General features: G+C 36.3%; 3 protein-coding genes across 3 annotated transcripts in view; all 3 read left to right on the plus strand.

Annotated features, from left to right (window-relative positions):
• The first annotated feature begins 2,439 nt into the window (after nucleotides 1-2,439).
• On the plus strand, nucleotides 2,440-6,501 carry LOC108240865 (extracellular calcium-sensing receptor-like). Its single transcript, XM_017424661.3, has 7 exons — nucleotides 2,440-2,727; nucleotides 2,837-3,126; nucleotides 3,429-3,724; nucleotides 4,557-4,762; nucleotides 4,883-5,104; nucleotides 5,213-5,336; nucleotides 5,427-6,501. Exons 1-7 carry the CDS (start codon nucleotides 2,467-2,469, stop codon nucleotides 6,323-6,325), a joined length of 2,298 nt encoding a protein of 765 aa, XP_017280150.3. The 5' UTR covers nucleotides 2,440-2,466; the 3' UTR covers nucleotides 6,326-6,501.
• Nucleotides 6,502-9,235: 2,734 nt separating this feature from the next.
• Nucleotides 9,236-13,878, plus strand: LOC108240902 (extracellular calcium-sensing receptor-like). Its single transcript, XM_017424699.3, has 8 exons — nucleotides 9,236-9,681; nucleotides 10,216-10,510; nucleotides 10,626-10,915; nucleotides 11,201-11,496; nucleotides 11,999-12,204; nucleotides 12,335-12,556; nucleotides 12,633-12,756; nucleotides 12,889-13,878. The coding sequence occupies exons 1-8, from the start codon at nucleotides 9,371-9,373 to the stop codon at nucleotides 13,785-13,787; spliced, it is 2,643 nt and encodes an 880-aa protein (XP_017280188.2). The 5' UTR covers nucleotides 9,236-9,370; the 3' UTR covers nucleotides 13,788-13,878.
• A 1,285-nt stretch (nucleotides 13,879-15,163) lies between these two features.
• Nucleotides 15,164-19,036, plus strand: part of LOC108240866 (extracellular calcium-sensing receptor-like) — a 4,991-nt gene continuing 1,118 nt past the window's right edge. The window contains exons 1-7 of the mRNA XM_017424662.1: nucleotides 15,164-15,315; nucleotides 15,752-16,046; nucleotides 16,148-16,437; nucleotides 16,676-16,790; nucleotides 18,102-18,323; nucleotides 18,400-18,523; nucleotides 18,605-19,031. Coding sequence (XP_017280151.1) covers nucleotides 15,164-15,315; nucleotides 15,752-16,046; nucleotides 16,148-16,437; nucleotides 16,676-16,790; nucleotides 18,102-18,323; nucleotides 18,400-18,523; nucleotides 18,605-19,031 — 1,625 coding nt within the window. The remainder of the gene's footprint in view (nucleotides 15,316-15,751; nucleotides 16,047-16,147; nucleotides 16,438-16,675; nucleotides 16,791-18,101; nucleotides 18,324-18,399; nucleotides 18,524-18,604; nucleotides 19,032-19,036) is intronic.

Raw genomic sequence — 19,036 nt, forward strand, 5'->3', positions numbered from 1 at the left:
CATCAATTTTGAACCTTTTCACAAGATTCTAATTTTCTGATATGATGAATTTGAGATTTTCATTTGTTGTCATTTGTAATCATCAAAATTAAATGAAATAAAAATTTGAAATATATGAGTTTGTATGTAATGTATGAATATAATATACAAGTTTCACTTTTTAAATGGAATTACTGAAATCAATCTACTTTTTCATGATATTCTAATTTTATGACCAGCACCTGTAGGTTAACCAAATGTAGATGTATATATAATAATTACTTTCAAAAAGTTTCACCAAAATCTTCTCAGTGGTTCATGAGATACTGTGGAATAGAAGGCTTTGCATTTACTCTCTCATGGTTTATTTAGCATTAATAGTGTTACTTTAATTTAGTATTAGGAGTGGTTTGATTATTATATCTCTCTCTGACTTTTGTTTATCATCATTTTATATTTAGCCACCATTTTATAAGCTTTAACAAGTAGTTGTTTAGTTTCTCTAGAGAGAGAGAGAGAGAGAGAGAGAGAGAAAGGGACCTTTGACCTCCAGAGAAGGGAGGCAGTGACCTACCCTCTGGAGGAAGGGGGGTCAAGTAGTAATACCAGAAAAACATCTTCTCTCTCTTCAGACAATCCTGGGGTGAGGGCTTGACTAGTTTTCAAGGTAATGTGTATCTCATTCCCATTGACTGTGTCCCAGATGCATCTGGTTTTATGATTGTATGAATATTGACTAATGGTGTGTGAATAAATGTGTTAAACTTTAAGGTAACGTCTCCTACAGGTCTTTCCCAACAACCAACTCGGGGAGGTAAAGGTAAATACCTCAATACTTTGATAACATTCCTAACAGTTTATAGCAATGTTTCAAATAAAAAACTGAGGGAAATGTTAGCAGTCCCAGTATGTTTTAAAGATCATTGACAGTTACTAACACAGCTGTTGATATACATTTAATGATAACTTTCTGAGAGTTTTTTTTTTCAAATCTGCCGAGTGGCTTTTGAGATAGTTTGCTAACATACATTATTCCAAACTTTTTATAGCCATATTTCAAACAAAAAAACTGAGAAATATGTTAGCAGTCACAGTATGTCTTAGGGATCACTCAAAGCTACTGTCACAACAAATTTGAGCTCATTAACTGTAAAAATGACTGAGTAATAGCTGCTTTTGTGCTTTCTAAAATAGCTGTGGCAGCCATCTTGAATCAGAATGAGTCCACAAGTTAATCAGTTGTAGACATGCCTCCATTGATTACTTTCTGAGATTTTCATTCAAATCGGTCCAGTGGTTTTCAACATACTTTGCTGACAGAGATTATTTTTTAACAATTTATAGGAACATTTCAAACAAAAACCTAAGGGATCTGTTACCAGTCACAGTATATCTACTATCACACAAAAGTTTAGATCCGTATCTTTAAAAATGGCAGAGTTATTGCTAATTTTGTGTTTGATAGCGTAACTGTGGTGGGCATCTAGTATCAGAGAGACTTCAAAAGGTAATCAGGTGTAGATGTTTCTCTAAAGATCCATGCATCCATTTTCTTTACCCTGTTCTCCATTCCGGGTCGCGGGGGTTTCTCTAAAGATGACTTTCTGAAATTTTGACAAACCATAAAAAAGACTAAATTTAGTTAACAGTGTAAATTATGTCCACATGGACTAATTAAAAGATGTAGATGAGGGCATCTTGTTTACCACTGAAAAACCACCTGACGTACAACAGAACTTTATAAATCAGTAAAAACACACATACACCCATTTCAAGACACTTGAAGAATGGAGATCAGGACTCTCTTTATTGGTCTGAGATTAGTGAGTTTGTTCGGGCTGATTGAAGTTGTTGTGTTGGATGGTACTATGAATGATGTGAAACAAAGAACAGAGTCTATAGATGATCTGACTGGTGCTGGAGTCAGTACTGAGGCTCCATTGATGAAATGTACCCTGCAGGGTACTCCCCGTTTGCCTGCATTCTCAATGGATGGTGACTTTGTTATTGCAGGTGCTTTTTTCATTAATTTCAAAGTTCAAACAGTACTTAATAACTACACCACCAAGCCTGAACCTGCAAGATGCACAGGAAGGTAAGAAGGAGAAACTGTAGAGATGGATGTTAGCTGTATATGAAATAAAATCAAGTGCTTTGCTTCTTTTGCTGTGATGTGAGAAAGAAACAAACAACAACATAACTTACATTTTAAACCGTTGTTTTACAATTAGAAGACATTTCAATGTTGTTTATTACGTCAACAGATTTATGTATAATGAACATGAATGCATTTTGATTTATGTTTAAAAAAGGTTAACATTTATTTTTCACTTCTTTTGAAATATGATTTGATTTCTAATAGCAGAATTTTATATTTTGTTTGTATGTAATAGTTAAGTTTTTTTCGCCAATTCTATGTAAACAAAAGAGCTCTCCTTATTAATTGTGTGCAGCATTAATGCTCGGGAACTGCACTTCTCTCGAACAATGATCTTTGCTATTGAGGAGATAAACAACAGCACAGAGCTTCTGCCAGGCATCAAACTTGGATATCAGATCTATGATACTTGTGCTTCAGGGCTTGTAGCAGCCCATGTAGCATTTCAGTTAACAAATGGTCAGGAAAGTGTTTTTCTCAAAGACAGCAATTGTTCCCGTGCTGGGACAGTAATGGCTGTTGTTGGAGACTCTGGATCTACGCCATCGATCAGTATGGCACGCATCATTGGACCCTTCAACATTCCTCAGGTAAGTACTCTGCATTTTGTGCAAACTGAAAAAAGCAAAGCCTGTGCTGTTGTTTACAGACTTAATCTTCATCTTAGAAAACCATGTAGTCCTTTTTTTTGTTTTATAGGTTAGCCACTTTGCCACTTGTGCCTGTCTGTCAGATAAGCAGCAGTACCCAACGTTTTTCAGAACAATTCCCAGTGATCAGTTCCAAGCTGATGCTCTGGCCAAGATGGTGAAACACTTTGGCTGGACTTGGATCGGTGCTGTTCGCTCAGACTCAGATTATGGAAATTATGGCATGGCATCTTTTCTTGATGCAGCACAGAAAGAGGGGATCTGTGTGGAGTACTCTGAATCCTTCTATCGAACCGACTCTCAAAGCAAAATACAGAAAGTAGCTGATGTTATCCGCAGGTTTGTACGTGATTGATTTTTTCATTTGTATATTTTTCCTAATATTTAATTTGTTGGAAAAAGTATTTTGAAAGAAAATACTACTACTACTACTACCACTACTAAAAACGATAAAAAATATAATATATTTTTAGATATATCTTTTTATCTGACTAAGAATTCATGTTAATTTTTTTAGAACATTTATATCGAAGCACAAATACCCAGCACTAATTATCATCTTCGAAATAGGTTACACATTATATAATGTGTTTCAAATGTGGTAAAGATTAGTTTTTTGATATATTCTGTTATGTCTGCAGGTCAACAGCGCTTGTTGTTGTAGCTTTTACTGCTTTCGGAGATATGAGGTTCTTGTTAGAGGAGCTGGCTCAGGAGCCTTCACCACCTCGTCAGTGGATAGGAAGTGAAAGCTGGATAACTGACCCACTCTTGATGAGTTTCAGTTTCTGTGCAGGGGCCATTGGAGTTGCTATTCAGCAATCTGTCATTCCAGGGCTGAGAGACTTTCTGTTGGATCTGTCTCCCACCGAAGTAGCTGCCTCCTCAGTGCTTACTGAGTTCTGGGAGGATGCATTCAACTGCACATTCACAGAAAGTAAGAAGTTAAAGTATGAATAAAAGAAACAGTGTCTTCACTGGTCCGCCTCAAAATCAATCAGACAGCTGCAGCTGATCTAGAACTCTGCTGCTCATGTTCTCACTAAAACCAGGAAGATAGAGCACATCACACTAGTTCTTAAATCCTTACACTGGCTTCCTGTGGCTTTGAGAATAGACTTTAAAATACTTTTGCTAGTTTATAAATCACTGAATGACTTAGCACCACAATTCATTAGAGATCTGCTGTTGTATCAACCTTCCAGATCACTCAGGTCTTCTGGTTCTGATCTACTCTGCATCCCCAGAACCAGAACCAAACATGGAGAAGCAGCATTCAGCTTCTATGCACCACAAATCTGGATCAAACTTCCAGAAAACTGCAAAACAGCTGAAACACTGAGTTCCTTTAAATCAAGGCTAAAATCCACCGGTTTAGAGTTGCTTTTGAACCATAATAAATGGAATATTGACCAACATATCTGATGTGTACCGGTATCTCATTTGGTGAATGTAGGTTGTTTTTATGACATAAAGCACTTTAAACTGCCTTGTTGCTGAAATGTGCTATACAAATAAACTAGACTTGACTTTAAAAAAGATACTGCTGTTTAGTTAGAAGACATTTGTATTTATTTTAGGATTGAAGATGGACACATGCTGCATTTTTTTGCAATGTTGTTGTTGCTGGCTCTGCATATAAAATCAATCAATTATTAGTTTGAACTGTTGACTGTTTTGTGTAAATTTAAATTTTTGCGTACATGAAATCAAAGCAGTAAGTTTTTTTTGACAGCTAAAGCAGTTTGTCTGTCTTTATCTTTCTGTAGATGCTGAGTCAAACAAGAGACTGTGTGATGGAACTCAAAATATAAAAACACTTAAAAGTCCATACACTGAAACATCTCAGCTAAGAATTACTAACATGGTGTACAAGGCTGTGTATGCAATAGCTCATGCCATTCACAATACAGTATGTCAGGAAACAACTTTCACCTCTCAATGTGACAAACACATCAGACGGGAGCCAAAACAGGTCAACTGAAAATAAAAAAAATCAAGAAATTGTCAGCAATCGAATCTTGTAATTTTATTTAAATGTTATTATTGCAATTTAAATTATATTATGCTTCACTTTTAAATAAATATTTTACAGGTCTTTACTGCTTTAAAAAACACCAAGTTTTCCCGCAATGGTTATCCTTTATCATTTGATGATAATGGGGATCCTGTGGCTTTTTATGAACTGGTGAACTGGCAGAAAAGTGAGAGTGGGCTTATTGAGCTGGTAACAGTAGGATACTATGATGCATCGCTGCCAAAAGGACAGGAGTTTTATATCAACAGGAACATATCCTGGGTGGAAGGTGGCACACAAGTAATGAACCTAATGACTAGAATATAACAGTTCATAGATTTGAAAATTATCTAGTTGTAGCTGTTTTGCAAAAACTACTGAATTTTAATTTGACTGTCTCTATGACAGGTACCAGTGTCAGTGTGCTCTGAGAGTTGTCCTCCAGGAACTCGTAAAGTGTTGCAGAAAGGAAAACCCATCTGCTGCTATGATTGTATACCATGTCCTAAAGCAGAGATCAGTAATGAAACAGGTAACTAACTTTAAATTTTCTTAATGCGCATATACAAATTTTAATAATGTTTTGAATGCTAAAAACTGTTTTTCTTTCTTGTTGTTTTAGATTCTCCTGATTGCTTCCCATGTCCCAGTGAATTCTGGCCTAATGCAGAAAGAAATGATTGTTTCCCCAAACCTGTGGAGTTTCTTTCCTTCAATGAAATCTTGGCAATAATACTGGCTACATTCTCTGTTATTGGCACCTGTCTGGCCATCATAACAGCACTTATTTTCTTTTATCATCGAACTACTCCAATTGTCAGAGCCAACAACTCTGAGCTGAGCTTCCTGCTGCTCTTCTCTCTGACTCTGTGTTTTTTATGTTCGTTAACATTCATCGGAGCTCCCTCTGAATGGTCCTGCATGCTGCGGCACACAGCTTTTGGTATCACCTTTGTTCTCTGTATTTCCTGTGTTCTTGGGAAAACTGTAGTGGTTTTAATGGCCTTTAAAGCTACACTTCCAGGTAGTAATGCCATGAAATGGTTTGGGCCTTCACAACAAAGAATGACTGTTGTGTCTTTCACCTTTATTCAAGTTTTAATCTGTACTGTTTGGTTAGTTCTTAGCCCTCCTTTCCCAATGAAAAATCTGACCACATACAAGGAGAAGATCATCCTGGAATGTGCATTAGGCTCTGCTGTTTGGTTCTGGGCTGTGCTCGGGTACATTGGCCTGCTGGCTGTTTTTTGTTTTGTGTTAGCTGTACTAGCTCGAAAACTACCTGACAATTTTAATGAGGCCAAACTGATAACCTTCAGCATGCTGATATTCTGTGCAGTGTGGCTCACCTTCATCCCAGCATATGTCAGCTCTCCTGGAAAATTTACTGTGGCTGTGGAGATATTTGCCATCCTGGCCTCCAGTTTTGGACTGATACTGTGTATATTTGCTCCAAAGTGTTTTATCATATTATTTCAGCCAGAGAAAAACACCAAGAAATATTTGATGAACAAAAATTGAACATAAGTTGTCACAGGATCTAGAATTTAGAGATGTCAGAGATAGGATTTTTGGTCTTTGTAGGGAGCTCTTTTTTGTGGCAAAGTCAAATTTTTACACGTTTTAAGAAGCTAATCTAATGAAAATCTGTTTATCCAGAAAACATTTACTTGGAGAAATTACAGAGTAAGATTTGTATCAGAATCATTTGTATTGTCTGCATCTTTGTAAAAAAATTAAATAAACAGCATTGGTCAAAACTGCAACTCAATGTCCATTGTTTGTGTTAGTGTTAATACTAGATTTTTTTTTGTGAACAAAAAAACCCGAAAATATGTTAAAAGGCAAAGGTTTAGGGCACTGTTCTGCATGCTATCTCAACATTTTGAATGAGTTTTCTTCAAAATATTTTTTTACGAAAAAGTCAAATCAGAAATTTGTATAGAAGAATAATTTTCAATCACTTAGTGCACTAAGGCTGTTCACATAAAAATGGCTCCTGAAAGATGTAAAACATTTGACAGTTCTTTTAGACATATTTCTAGTTGTAATATAAGTCCCCATCAGCTCATCACAAATGTTCTTCAAGTAAAAACAATGAATTTAGACATACAAATGACTCAAAGTTGAAGAGCTGTACATGTGGAAATAGTTGCCATTCTGACCCCCAGTTTCATACTTATACAGTGTAAACTATCAGTGGTTTCAAAATGTCAATGTCAACACATCTATGACAAGATGGTAGTTACAGTATTGTTGCTCACACATACACAGCTTACGTTTCTTGCAGAAAGTTTTGTTGTTTAAATTTTTGTAAACAATACAACAAAAAACATGCATGCCTACAGGCTGCTGTAGATTCTCAATCATTCAGGACATAGCAAATATAGAAAACGAATTAATAAATAAAGCAGCTAGTCTTATTTTCTGTACTTTCTTGATGGTTTGGAAACCAAGGAGTTTGTCCACTGGGAAGGATAAGAATTTTCTTGGGACCAACAGAAAATATGCTGGTGTAGATTCTTAGTCATCCAGGACATGGTAAATCTCATGGTAATTCACACCAATTAACACCTGCATTCATGTGACCAGAGTGGCCCATCAGTAAGTCAGGCAAACAAGGACCCTAAAGAGCCTCTATTGTTAGGGGAGTGAGGGCAATCTGCATGTGGATCCAGTTTACAGAACATCTCAACTTTAAAAGCTCAAACTCCACACCCTCTGCTTTTTGAATTGAGAAAGCTCCTTGGATGAGAAGCGAAACGTCTTCAGCTACAGAATAGAAGTCCAGTTGTTTTTGGTTTTAACCTTTTTTTGGATTGACCAACAGAAAAACCTTTCTTTTTGGCTTCTCTGAACTCCTTCCACATTTTAGATTTTGCTTTCACAGAACTACAGGAAGGTGCCCTGGTTTCTTTGTTCTTCTTGTATAATTTTCCTCTACCAGTGGTCTCAACAGGCCATTCGTCAAGATCACAGAGTACCTCCATAAGGTCAAGGGGGGAAAAAAACCCTCCATAAGGTCAAGGGGGGAAAAAAGTTGAACTCAAACTTAAAGTGCAAATAAGTACAATTGTATTTAGCAAAAAAATAATCAAATACAATCTAATTCATCCATAATTTGTTCAAATAAATAGCGTTAAAAAGGAAATTGTTCTGAATCATTAACAATTACACAAAATTGTATTTCTTCTTTTTTTTCTATCAGCTGTTCCCTTTTCAAGGCTCACCACAGCGAGTCATCCTTCTTCATCTAACTTTGTCTTCTGTGTCCTCTCTCCTCACTCCAACTACTTCCACATCCTCTCTAACTGCATCCATATATTTTCTTTTTGGCCTTCCCCTGTTCCTTGTTCTTACCACAGATCACAATGTCATCTGCAAACATCATAGTACATGAGGCTTCCAGCCTGACCTCATCTGTTAGTCTGTCCATCACCAGAGCAAACAAGAAGTGGCTCAGAATTGATCCTTGATGCAGTCCCAACTCCACACTGAAGCTATCTGTCACTTCTACAGTGCACGTGACCACTGTCCTGCTGCCCGCATACATGTCCTGTACCAGCTCCTCCACTGGCACCCTGTTGTATGTTTATAAGATGCAAATTAATAAAATATAATATTCATTCAGAAAACCAAGAACAAATGCAATTGTACACTTCGTCTGGGATGTAGCTTTTTTAAAAAAAATATTTATAAAGGTAATTTGACTGAGATTACTTGAGGTCCCACTCTCTGGGATCTAATTCTAAAGAGAGTGCTGTTAAAAATGAGCACTCCCAATAACAATGTACTGATATAATAATTGAAAAGCATGTTATTATTTTTTTATTCTTGTTTTAGTATGTACTGTGATAATACATTTTGATGTGAAAAAAACAGAAAAATAAAAATAAAATACTAAAAAGTAAAAACATAAAAATACAAGAACAACTTTTCCAAGATACTTCATCCATTGTCCCTAACATAAGCTTAAAATTATTTACTGAAATAAAGTTGTGTAGGTTCAGGTCCTATTGTAACTTATTTAATGCTTAATGCTTATTTAATGCTTGGTACTCTTAATGTACAAAGGAAATGGCAAAAGTAATGATGGACAGTGAGCATGGGCTCTATCTAATTTTTAACACAGACATATATGTTGGAAGAATGTCATGCATGGATTCATGAATGAAATTTTGCTAAATCAGTAGTTTGTCTATAGACAAAATGACCAGAGAGTACGGTGTGCAGTGATGACTGAGGGTTTGTCAACCTGTTATGAACCTTAGTGCTTCATGATAACCAGAATTCAACATTTATAGAGAGGCAACAAAGGCATATACATGAGTTATATTAAAAAAAAAAAAAAAAAGAAGTTGTAACAATTTTTCAAAATTGAAAAAAATCCTCTAATGCACAAAAGGCAATTAAAAACATGAACAAAGAAACAGTGGAGAAGATTCAGTCAAAAACACAAATCACAGTCACTGAGTGGAGGGTGTTTTTTTGTGATGAATGATCACATGACATAACAGAAAAGTACAAAAACAAGTAAACACACACTCAAGTGCACACAGTTGAGAAATGGAGATCTGGACAGTCTTTATTGGTTTGAAATTAGCAGTGAGTTTATTGGAGCTGATGTCAGCAGTCGACTTTGGTGGCTCTGTAAATGGACTGAAACAAGAGGCTGAGCCTATTGATGCTCTGACTGGTGCTGGTGTCAGTACTGAGGCTTCAATGATGAAATGTGCTCTGCAGGGTACGACTCGTTTACCTGCATTGTCAGAGGATGGGGACTTTGTTATTGGAGGTGTTTTTTCTATTCATCACAAACTTTACACAGTGATTTATAACTACACCACCAAGCCTGAACCTCCAAGATGCACAGGGAGGTTAGTAGGAGGAAAAAAGAAAAGAAAGGGAGGGTAAAGAATGGAAAAGGATGTTAAATGTGTACATATGAAAATTGTGTAATTTGCGAGAAAGTTTGTTAACATTTGGAAGGTTAATAATATTGCTTTTAATGTGTTTCAAAATTAGCTTAATTCCAGATGTATGCATTCCCTAGTTTTGTTCTGTTTTATTACCTGAAACAAATGTTGAGTTTAGGTACAGATTTATGAATTATCAAAAGAAAATAAAAAAGTTCTTGATCTGATTATAAAGAAAAGGTGTTAGTATATTTTAATCATTTCATACTTTGAGCTAAAATCTTATTTTATGTTTCAAAATATTCTAAGTAGAATAATGAGAATGTTGGTTTACAAATGAATTGCAAAATCAGTGGGTAAGTGTGGCAAACGATGACTTTTGTTTTTTTTCTTTTCTTTTTTATGTTTGTGTTCTTAATTGTCTTTTAGTTGTTTAAAGTGAGTTTTTTCTTACTTTGTATGAATGTCAGCACTCACCTAATTGATTTTGTGCAGCTTAAATTCACGGGTTTTGCGGTTCTTTCGAACAATGATCTTTGCCATCGAGGAGATAAACAACAGCACAGAGCTGCTGCCAGGCATCAAACTTGGATATCAGATCTATGATTCATGTGTCTCAGTGCCTGTGGCTGTGCATGTGGCGTTTCAACTGTCAAATGGCCAGGACCCTGTGTTTTACAAAGACAACAATTGTTCCCACTATGGTATGGTGATGGCTGTTATTGGGGACTCTGGATCTACGCCATCAATCAGCATATCACGCATCATTGGGTCCTTCAATGTCCCTCTGGTAATAAATCTAGTATACATTTATTGCAAAGTGCAAGCTTGATTTATACTTGTGGATGTTTACATTATTTTCTTGTAATAATAATGTTATTGTTATTTTTGTCATTTTCCTTGAGGTGAGCCCATTTGCCACTTGTGCCTGCCTGTCAGATAAGCAGCAGTACCCAACGTTTTTCAGAACAATTCCCAGTGATCAGTTCCAAGCTGATGCTCTGGCCAAGCTGGTGAAACACTTCGGCTGGACTTGGATAGGAGCTGTTCGTTCTGACTCAGATTATGGAAATAATGGCATGGCGTCTTTTCTTGATGCAGCAAAAAGAGAAGGGATCTGTGTGGAGTACTCAGAAGCTTTTTTTCGGACTGACCCACGCAGCAAGATCCAGAGAATAGCCAATGTTATCCGCAGGTTTCTGCCTTTATTTTTGCTTGTGTATTTTCTATTGATGAGAAACTTCTGCACTGCAGACTTTAAATTCCTTCCTCAAATAGAATATTGAAATTTAGTATGGAAAATTTAATTGATTTATTGTGTTATGTTTTTGCAGTGTTTAAAAATGTTTAATCTAAGCACAGATATCCAGCATTCATTCAGCTTTAACACTTTTTATAACAATAGGTTTCACAAAATACGTACTGTTTGTTTAAAATAGGTACAGAAAAAAATTGTCAATTCATTCCATTGTCTCTGCAGGTCAACAGCAATGGTTATTGTGGCTTTTACAGCCTCTGGAGATATGAGTGTCCTTCTAGAAGAATTGGCTTCGGCTCCATCACCACCTCGTCAGTGGATAGGAAGTGAGGGCTGGATAACTGACCCACTCTTGCTGAGCTTCAGTTTCTGTGCAGGGGCCATCGGAGTTGCCATTCAACAATCTGTTATCCCAGGTCTGAGAGACTTTCTGTTGGATCTCTCTCCCACTGAACTAGCTGCCTCTTCAGTGCTTACTGAGTTCTGGGAGGATGCATTCAACTGCAGCTTGAAAACGAGTGAGAAGTTTTTTGTTTTTTTGTTTGTTGATTTTTTTTTAATTGATCCCAAACAAAAGTTTTTCTAGTTGTTTTGTGTTTTATGCTATTTAAAAATTCCACAGTAGTTTTGGGACCAGACCTATTTCTAGTTTTTTTAATAATGAGCAAAGACAACATGGTCTTTTCAAAGGTGGTACAGAGCAGAATTCTGTGGACCAGATACATATTGTTTGTGGACAAAATGGAAGACATTTGTACTGCACTTAGCCAGAAATGTCAGTAATAGATTAAAATCTTTGAATTTTTTGTAAAAGTGAACAGTAAACCTTGGATGATTTGACAAGGACTGAACCATTTCATAGTTAACCACAATTATGCTATTTTTGTGTACATGTTGGGTTAAGCAGCTACATGCATTTGAAAGACTTTAGCTGTTAACTGATCAGAAATTAAATAAATTAAAATGTATTGTTTTTCTTTAACAGATCAAACAATCTGTTTTGGTTTTATTTCTTGATAGGTAACAACCTTGACAAAAGAGTGTGTGATGGAACTGAAGATATAAAAACACTTAAAAACCCGTACACTGAAACATCTCAGTTAAGAGCTGCAAACATGGTGTACAAGGCTGTTTATGCAGTAGCTCATGCCATTCACAATGCTGTGTGTCAGAAAACAAATCACACCACTCAGTGTGACAAACACATCAGACTTGAAACCAAACAGGTCAGTTAAAATAAAAAGTGAATTCCAGACCTAATACATGATTATACTAGCTAATGTTGCCCCCCTACACATACACCCAACCACCCACCCACCACAAAACAAACAAGTACTTTTTTTTCTTACTTCCCAGGTTTTCACTGAATTAAAGAAAGTCAACTTTTCCCGTAATGGTTATCCTGTGTCATTTGATGCTAATGGGGATCCTGTGGCTTTTTATGAGCTGGTGAACTGGCAGAAGAGTGAAAGTGAAATTATTGAGCTGGTAACAGTAGGATACTATGACGCATCACTGCCAAAAGGCCAAGAGTTTCATATCAACAGGAACATAACATGGATTGAGGGTGGCACAAAAGTAAAGAACCAAATTAACAGATGAAAAGAAGCTACAAAAACTACAGAGCTTTCATTTATTTGCATGTCTGTAACAGGTTCCAGTGTCAGTGTGCTCTGAGAGTTGTCCTCCAGGAACTCGTAAAGTGTTGCAGAAAGGAAAACCCATCTGCTGCTATGATTGTATACCATGTCCTGAAGGAGAGATCAGTAATATGACAGGTAACATAAAATGTCTTCAACTTGTGAATAAAACATGACATCATTTGAGTGCTAACAACCATTTTACTGTTTTCCATCCACATCTGCCTTATGACATATTTGGGTGCTAACAGCTCTTTTTCATTTCCTTAGATTCTCCTGATTGCTTCCCATGTTCCAGTGAATTCTGGCCTAATGCAGAAAGAGATGTTTGTTTTCCTAAACCTGTTGAGTTTCTTTCCTTTGATGAAGTCCTGGCAATCATCCTGGCTACATTCTCTGTTATTGGGTCCTGTCTGGCCATCATAACAGGCGCTATTTTCTTTCGTCACAGAGCGACTCCAATTGTCAGAGCCAACAACTCTGAGCTGAGCTTCCTGCTGCTCTTCTCTCTGACTCTGTGTTTTTTATGTTCATTAACATTCATTGGAGCTCCCTCTGAATGGTCCTGCATGCTGCGGCACACAGCTTTTGGTATCATCTTTGTTCTCTGTATCTCCTGTGTTCTTGGGAAAACTGTAGTGGTTTTAATGGCCTTTAAAGCTACACTTCCAGGTAGTAATGTCATGAAATGGTTTGGGCCTCCACAACAGAGAATTACTGTTGTGTTTTTCACATTTATTCAAGTTTTAATTTGTACTGTTTGGTTGGTTCTCAGCCCTCCTTTTCCAGTGAAAAATCTGACCACATACAAGGAGAAGATCATCCTGGAATGTGCATTAGGTTCTGCTGTTGGGTTCTGGGCTGTGCTCGGGTACATTGGCCTGCTGGCTGTTTTTTGTTTTGTGTTAGCTGTTCTAGCACGTAAACTACCTGATAATTTTAATGAAGCCAAGCTGATAACCTTCAGCATGCTGATATTCTGTGCAGTGTGGATCACCTTCATCCCAGCGTATTTCAGCTCTCCTGGTAAATTTACTGTGGCTGTGGAGATATTTGCCATCCTGGCCTCCAGTTTTGGACTGATCCTGTGTATATTTGCACCAAAGTGTTTCATCATATTATTTCAGCCAGAGAAGAACTCCAAGAAATATTTAATGAACAAAAATTAATTTAATGAATTGTCAGATATTTGGAAAGTAGCTCTTAAGATTACTATGACATGATGGTAAACATAATACTGCCTAAACTCTTCCCATTCATGCCGAGATAATTTTTTAATTCCAACTTTTATCAAACTTGATCCTATTGAACTAATAGTTTGAATACTTATATTTTTCTTTGTTGTATATATTCAACTTTGTAGTCTTGCTTTTCCTTTGTTTTGTTTGTCAACTTTTTTTGGTGTCAAACAAATAAAATCAATAAAGTGACATATACAGGTTCAGCAAACTGTTCTGACATCCTTTTTAAACATTTCTATTTACCATCTCCCTGTTTACCATTTCTATTTCAACCCAAACCCAATTAAATTGTGAATTGTTGTACAATTTTTATGTGCTGTAAGTGGCAACCCTTAAAGTTGTTCTTAAATGTTTGCAAACACCATATTTTAATCTATTTCATTATCAGATTCTTACACAAGTGTGACTATTTTATCTGAGAAGACACTGTATTTCATACTGATGAATAATCTAAAATAATTATTCAGTCTATTTGGTGTGAAACATTTGCCTAGAAATCATTGCAACTAAACAAATCCAATAGTTTTACATCATAATGGTGAAATTTAACCCATTTCTCTATACTAACATCTTAATCTTTGATGTTCTGACACTCAGCTAGTGCTTTTACATAGCCATTACTTGAGGTGGCTTGACACCAAGTCCACTGTTAGATCACTTTGTGTTTGAGCATGTTCATTTTTATTGACAATCCTCAAGAATGACGAATGTTGCAGGGATTTACCTGTGAGCTCCCAAGATGAATAGCCTTACAGCAGTTTAAAAAGTTTTACTCCCTACAGTTCAGTTTAGAATTGAAAAAGCTCCTCAAATCACAAACAAAATATCTTCAAGCATTAAAAAAAAATCCAGTTACTTTTAATATACTTTCTTAGGAGTGGGAATGTAAGTCTGGTATATGACATTACATTAAAAAAATGCTATAAAATGTAAAATCTGGGGGATAATCTCTGATTCGCAAAATGGTAAATTTAAAATAGGATGAAAAAAAGAGAAAAAAATAGGAAAAAGATGCAAAGCAAATTAAAATTATGCACAAAGTCCAATAGGAAATTGCATGAAGGAGGGAACAACTACTGACGTAAACGATATATGAGGTTTATAAACAGGTAAAAGCACTCTTACAGTCAAATACAGACACACGAGGAATGGAGAACTGGGCTATTTTTATAGGTTTGAGATTAGCCTTGAGTTTGTCGGAGCTGATGTCAGTTGCTGCTTTGGGTGGGTCTGAAAATGGTCTGAAACAAAATATCCAGTCTACAGATTCTCTTACTGGTGCTGGTGTGAATCTTGAGGCATCAATGAAATGTGCTCTACAGGGTACACCTCGTTTCCCTGCATTGTCAGCGAATGGGGACTTTGTTGTTGGAGGTGCTTTCTCCTTACACTACACACAGGATGCAGTGATTTATAACTACACCACCAAGCCGAAGCCTCCACAGTGCACAGGAAGGTTAGTAAGATGGAAAAGTGGCAGAAAAGGTTGTTTGATGTGTATAAATGGAATTTTTATCACTTGTTGTAAAATTTGCTTTAATGTTGGAAAAAAAACATTTCTCACAAAGAGCAAAATTTAGGAAATTTACATTCCCATACTTTGTAAGTAAATTAAAATAAATAAATTTAGCTACAAGTTATAAATAAGAAGAAGAACAAAAACGTATTGAGTGATTATTTAAAAAAACAAAAAAATCTATTGATTTAATTCACCTTGAATTTTAGAGCAACTTCTCATATTTCTAAATCCATTAGTTAGGCAACTTATGCATATCTTCCAGAATTATTAGCTTTTTAGCAATTATGTTTCTTTATCTGCTCAAATGTATGCACTTTTTTGTGAACTTTTCCTGTTTTATGTCAATGTCAACATCCCTTTATTATGTGTGCAGGTTTAATGCCCGGGGTCTGCGTTTCTCTCGAGCAATGATTTTTGCCATTGAGGAGATAAACAACAGCACAGAGCTGCTGCCAGGTGTCAAACTTGGATATCAGATCTATGACTCATGTGTCTCAGCACCAGTGTCAGCACATGTGGCTTTTCATATAACAAATGGTCAGGACCCTGTGTTTTACAAAGGCAGCAATTGTTCCCAATCAAGTGTGGTGATGGCTGTTGTTGGAGATTCTGGATCCACGCCATCCATCAGCATGTCACGTATAATCGGGTCCTTTAACATCCCTCTGGTAAGTAGTCTGAAATGATTGGAAATGAAAATCACAGTGCTGATAAACAATGGATCTTTAGTTACATTTAGAAAATAAAAATGCCATTTTAATTGCTTTAGATAAGCCATTACGCCACCTGTGCCTGCCTGTCAGATAAGCAGCAGTATCCAACGTTTTTCAGAACAATCCCCAGTGATCAGTTCCAAGCTGATGCTCTGGCTAAGATGGTGAAACACTTTGGCTGGACTTGGATTGGTGCTGTCCGCTCAGACTCAGATTATGGAAATAATGGCATGGCGTCTTTTCTTGACGCAGCACAAAGAGAGGGGATCTGTGTGGAGTACTCTGAATCCTTCTTTCGAACTGACCCAGATATCAAGATTAAGAAAGTAGCTGATGTTATCCGCAGGTTTATACCTTTTTATTATTCCTTGTGTATCTTGTATTAATGTAAACATGCTGCACAGCTAACTAAATTACTGGTTATTTCTAAAAGTGTGTGAATGTTTTTTTTTTTTGGTTGATTTTGTATGATGTTAATGCACAAATTATTTCAAAAGCAACAGTTAATATGCTTGTCCTAATATTAGGTTACATAATATCTTGTATTGATTCATTTAAGTTCACAAATTCCAATGTTTGTCCAGGTCAGCAGCACTGGTTGTTGTAGCTTTTACAGCCTCTGGAGATATGAGTGTCCTGTTAAAGGAGCTGGCTCGTGAGCCTCCACCACCTCGTCAGTGGATAGGAAGTGAGGCCTGGGTAACTGACCCAAACTTTTTGAGCTTTAGTTTTTGTGCAGGGACCATTGGAGTTGCCATTCAGCAATCTGTCATACCAGGGCTCAGAAATTTTCTGCTGGATCTCTCACCAACTAAAGTAGCTGACTCCACAGTGCTTACTGAGTTTTGGGAAGATGCGTTCAACTGCAGCTTGAGAAAAAGTGAGTTTTTTTAGTAAATAAATTTTGTCCTTTTTTTAAATAAATCAATCTATCTATCTATCTATCTATCTATCTATCTATCTATCTATCTATCTATCTATCTATCTATCTATCTATCTATCTATCTATCTATCTATCTATCTATCTATCTATCTATCTATCTATCTATCTATCTATCTATCTATACATGTATGTGTATATAATATGTATATATATATATATATATATACATTAGTTAAAGCACAACATCAAAAATGCTAATTCAGCTAATTTGCTGTGTTCTCATGTTTGCAAATTCACATTGTACACATTGTTTTAACTGAGATTGGTTTGAAAAATAAATTTGTTGTTTGGGAACAAGTTAGAAATATATTGTTAAAAGGAAAATCGAACAATCTAAACTATTCATGCAGCAAATTTGGCACAAATCACAGAGATTAAGCTGTTCTTTATGAAAAAACAGTCAATTTAACATAAAAGGGAACATTTATTTATTTATTAAACTGAATGTGAGTTTAAATAACTCCCAGTAAATTGTTAAAATAGTTTCTTGTGATGATTGAATTACAAAGAAATAACAATTATAGTTAATTATAGTTATCCAAAGCTGTGCATTTTACTTTTCCTTGTTGTTTTTGATGATGTTCAAGCAGCTACGTGTGAATAAAATATCTACAACTGCAGACAAATGTAATTCCGTAAAACTAATATAGAATTACAGTAATCTGCTTTTAAAAGTCCACTTATAAGCATTATTTGTCTTTGACAGATCAATCTGTCTCTATCATTATATTTTTTTTAGTTGCTGATCCACACACGAAAGTGTGTGACGGAACTGAAGCTATAAAAATACTTAAAAGCCCGTACACTGAAACATCACAGCTAAGAATTACTAACATGGTGTACAAGGCTGTTTATGCAATAGCTCATGCTATTCACAATGCTGTGTGTCAGGAAACAAAACTTACTACTTGGTGTGACAAATACTTCAGACTGGAGTCCAAACAGGTTTGTCAAAATAAAAAATAGATTTCAAAATTTTTTATTTGCTCTATCTAAGCTGCAACCTGAATCAAACATTAATTTTACTGGACATTAATTCCCTCTCCGATTCTCTCCTAATTCTTAAGGTTTTGACTGAACTAAAGAAAGTGAACTTTTCCCGTAATGGTTATCCTGTGTCATTTGATGCTAACGGTGATCCTGTAGCTTTTTATGAGCTGGTCAACTGGCAGAAAACCGAGAGTGGAGTTATTGAGCTGGTAACAGTAGGATACTATGATGCATCACTGCCAAAAGGCCAGGAGTTTCATATCAACAGGAACATAACATGGATTGAGGGTGGCACAAAAGTAAAGAACCAAATTAACAGATGAAAAGAAGCTACAAAAACTACAGAGCTTTCATTTATTTGCATGTCTGTAACAGGTTCCAGTGTCAGTGTGCTCTGAGAGTTGTCCTCCAGGAACTCGTAAAGTGTTGCAGAAAGGAAAACCCATCTGCTGCTATGATTGTATACCATGTCCTGAAGGAGAGATCAGTAATACAACAGGTAATATCAGATGTTTTCTATGCACAACTGCAGTTTTTAATTTCAGAGCTAATGATACTTCATCATTACTTTTTTTTCCAGATTCCCCTGACTGCTTTCCATGTCCCAGTGAATCCTGGTCTAATGCAGAAAGAAATGATTGTTTCCCCAAACCTGTTGAGTTTCTTTCCTTTGATGAAGTCCTGTCGATTATACTGGCTGCATTCTCTGTTTTTGGCGCATGTCTGTCCATCATAACAGGAGCTATTTTCTTTCGTCACAGAACAACTCCAATTGTCAGAGCCAACAACTCTGAGCTGAGCTTCCTGCTGCTCTTCTCTCTGACTTTCTGTTTCTTATGTTCATTAACATTCATTGGAACTCCCTCTGAATGGTCCTGCATGCTGCGGCACACAGCTTTTGGTATTATCTTTGTTCTCTGTATCTCCTGTGTTCTTGGGAAAACTGTAGTGGTTTTAATGGCCTTTAAAGCTACACTTCCAGGTAGTAATGTCATGAAATGGTTTGGGCCTC

This window comes from Kryptolebias marmoratus, linkage group LG2 (genome assembly GCF_001649575.2).
Source record: "Kryptolebias marmoratus isolate JLee-2015 linkage group LG2, ASM164957v2, whole genome shotgun sequence".
NCBI classification, from domain to species: Eukaryota; Metazoa; Chordata; class Actinopteri; order Cyprinodontiformes; family Rivulidae; genus Kryptolebias; species Kryptolebias marmoratus.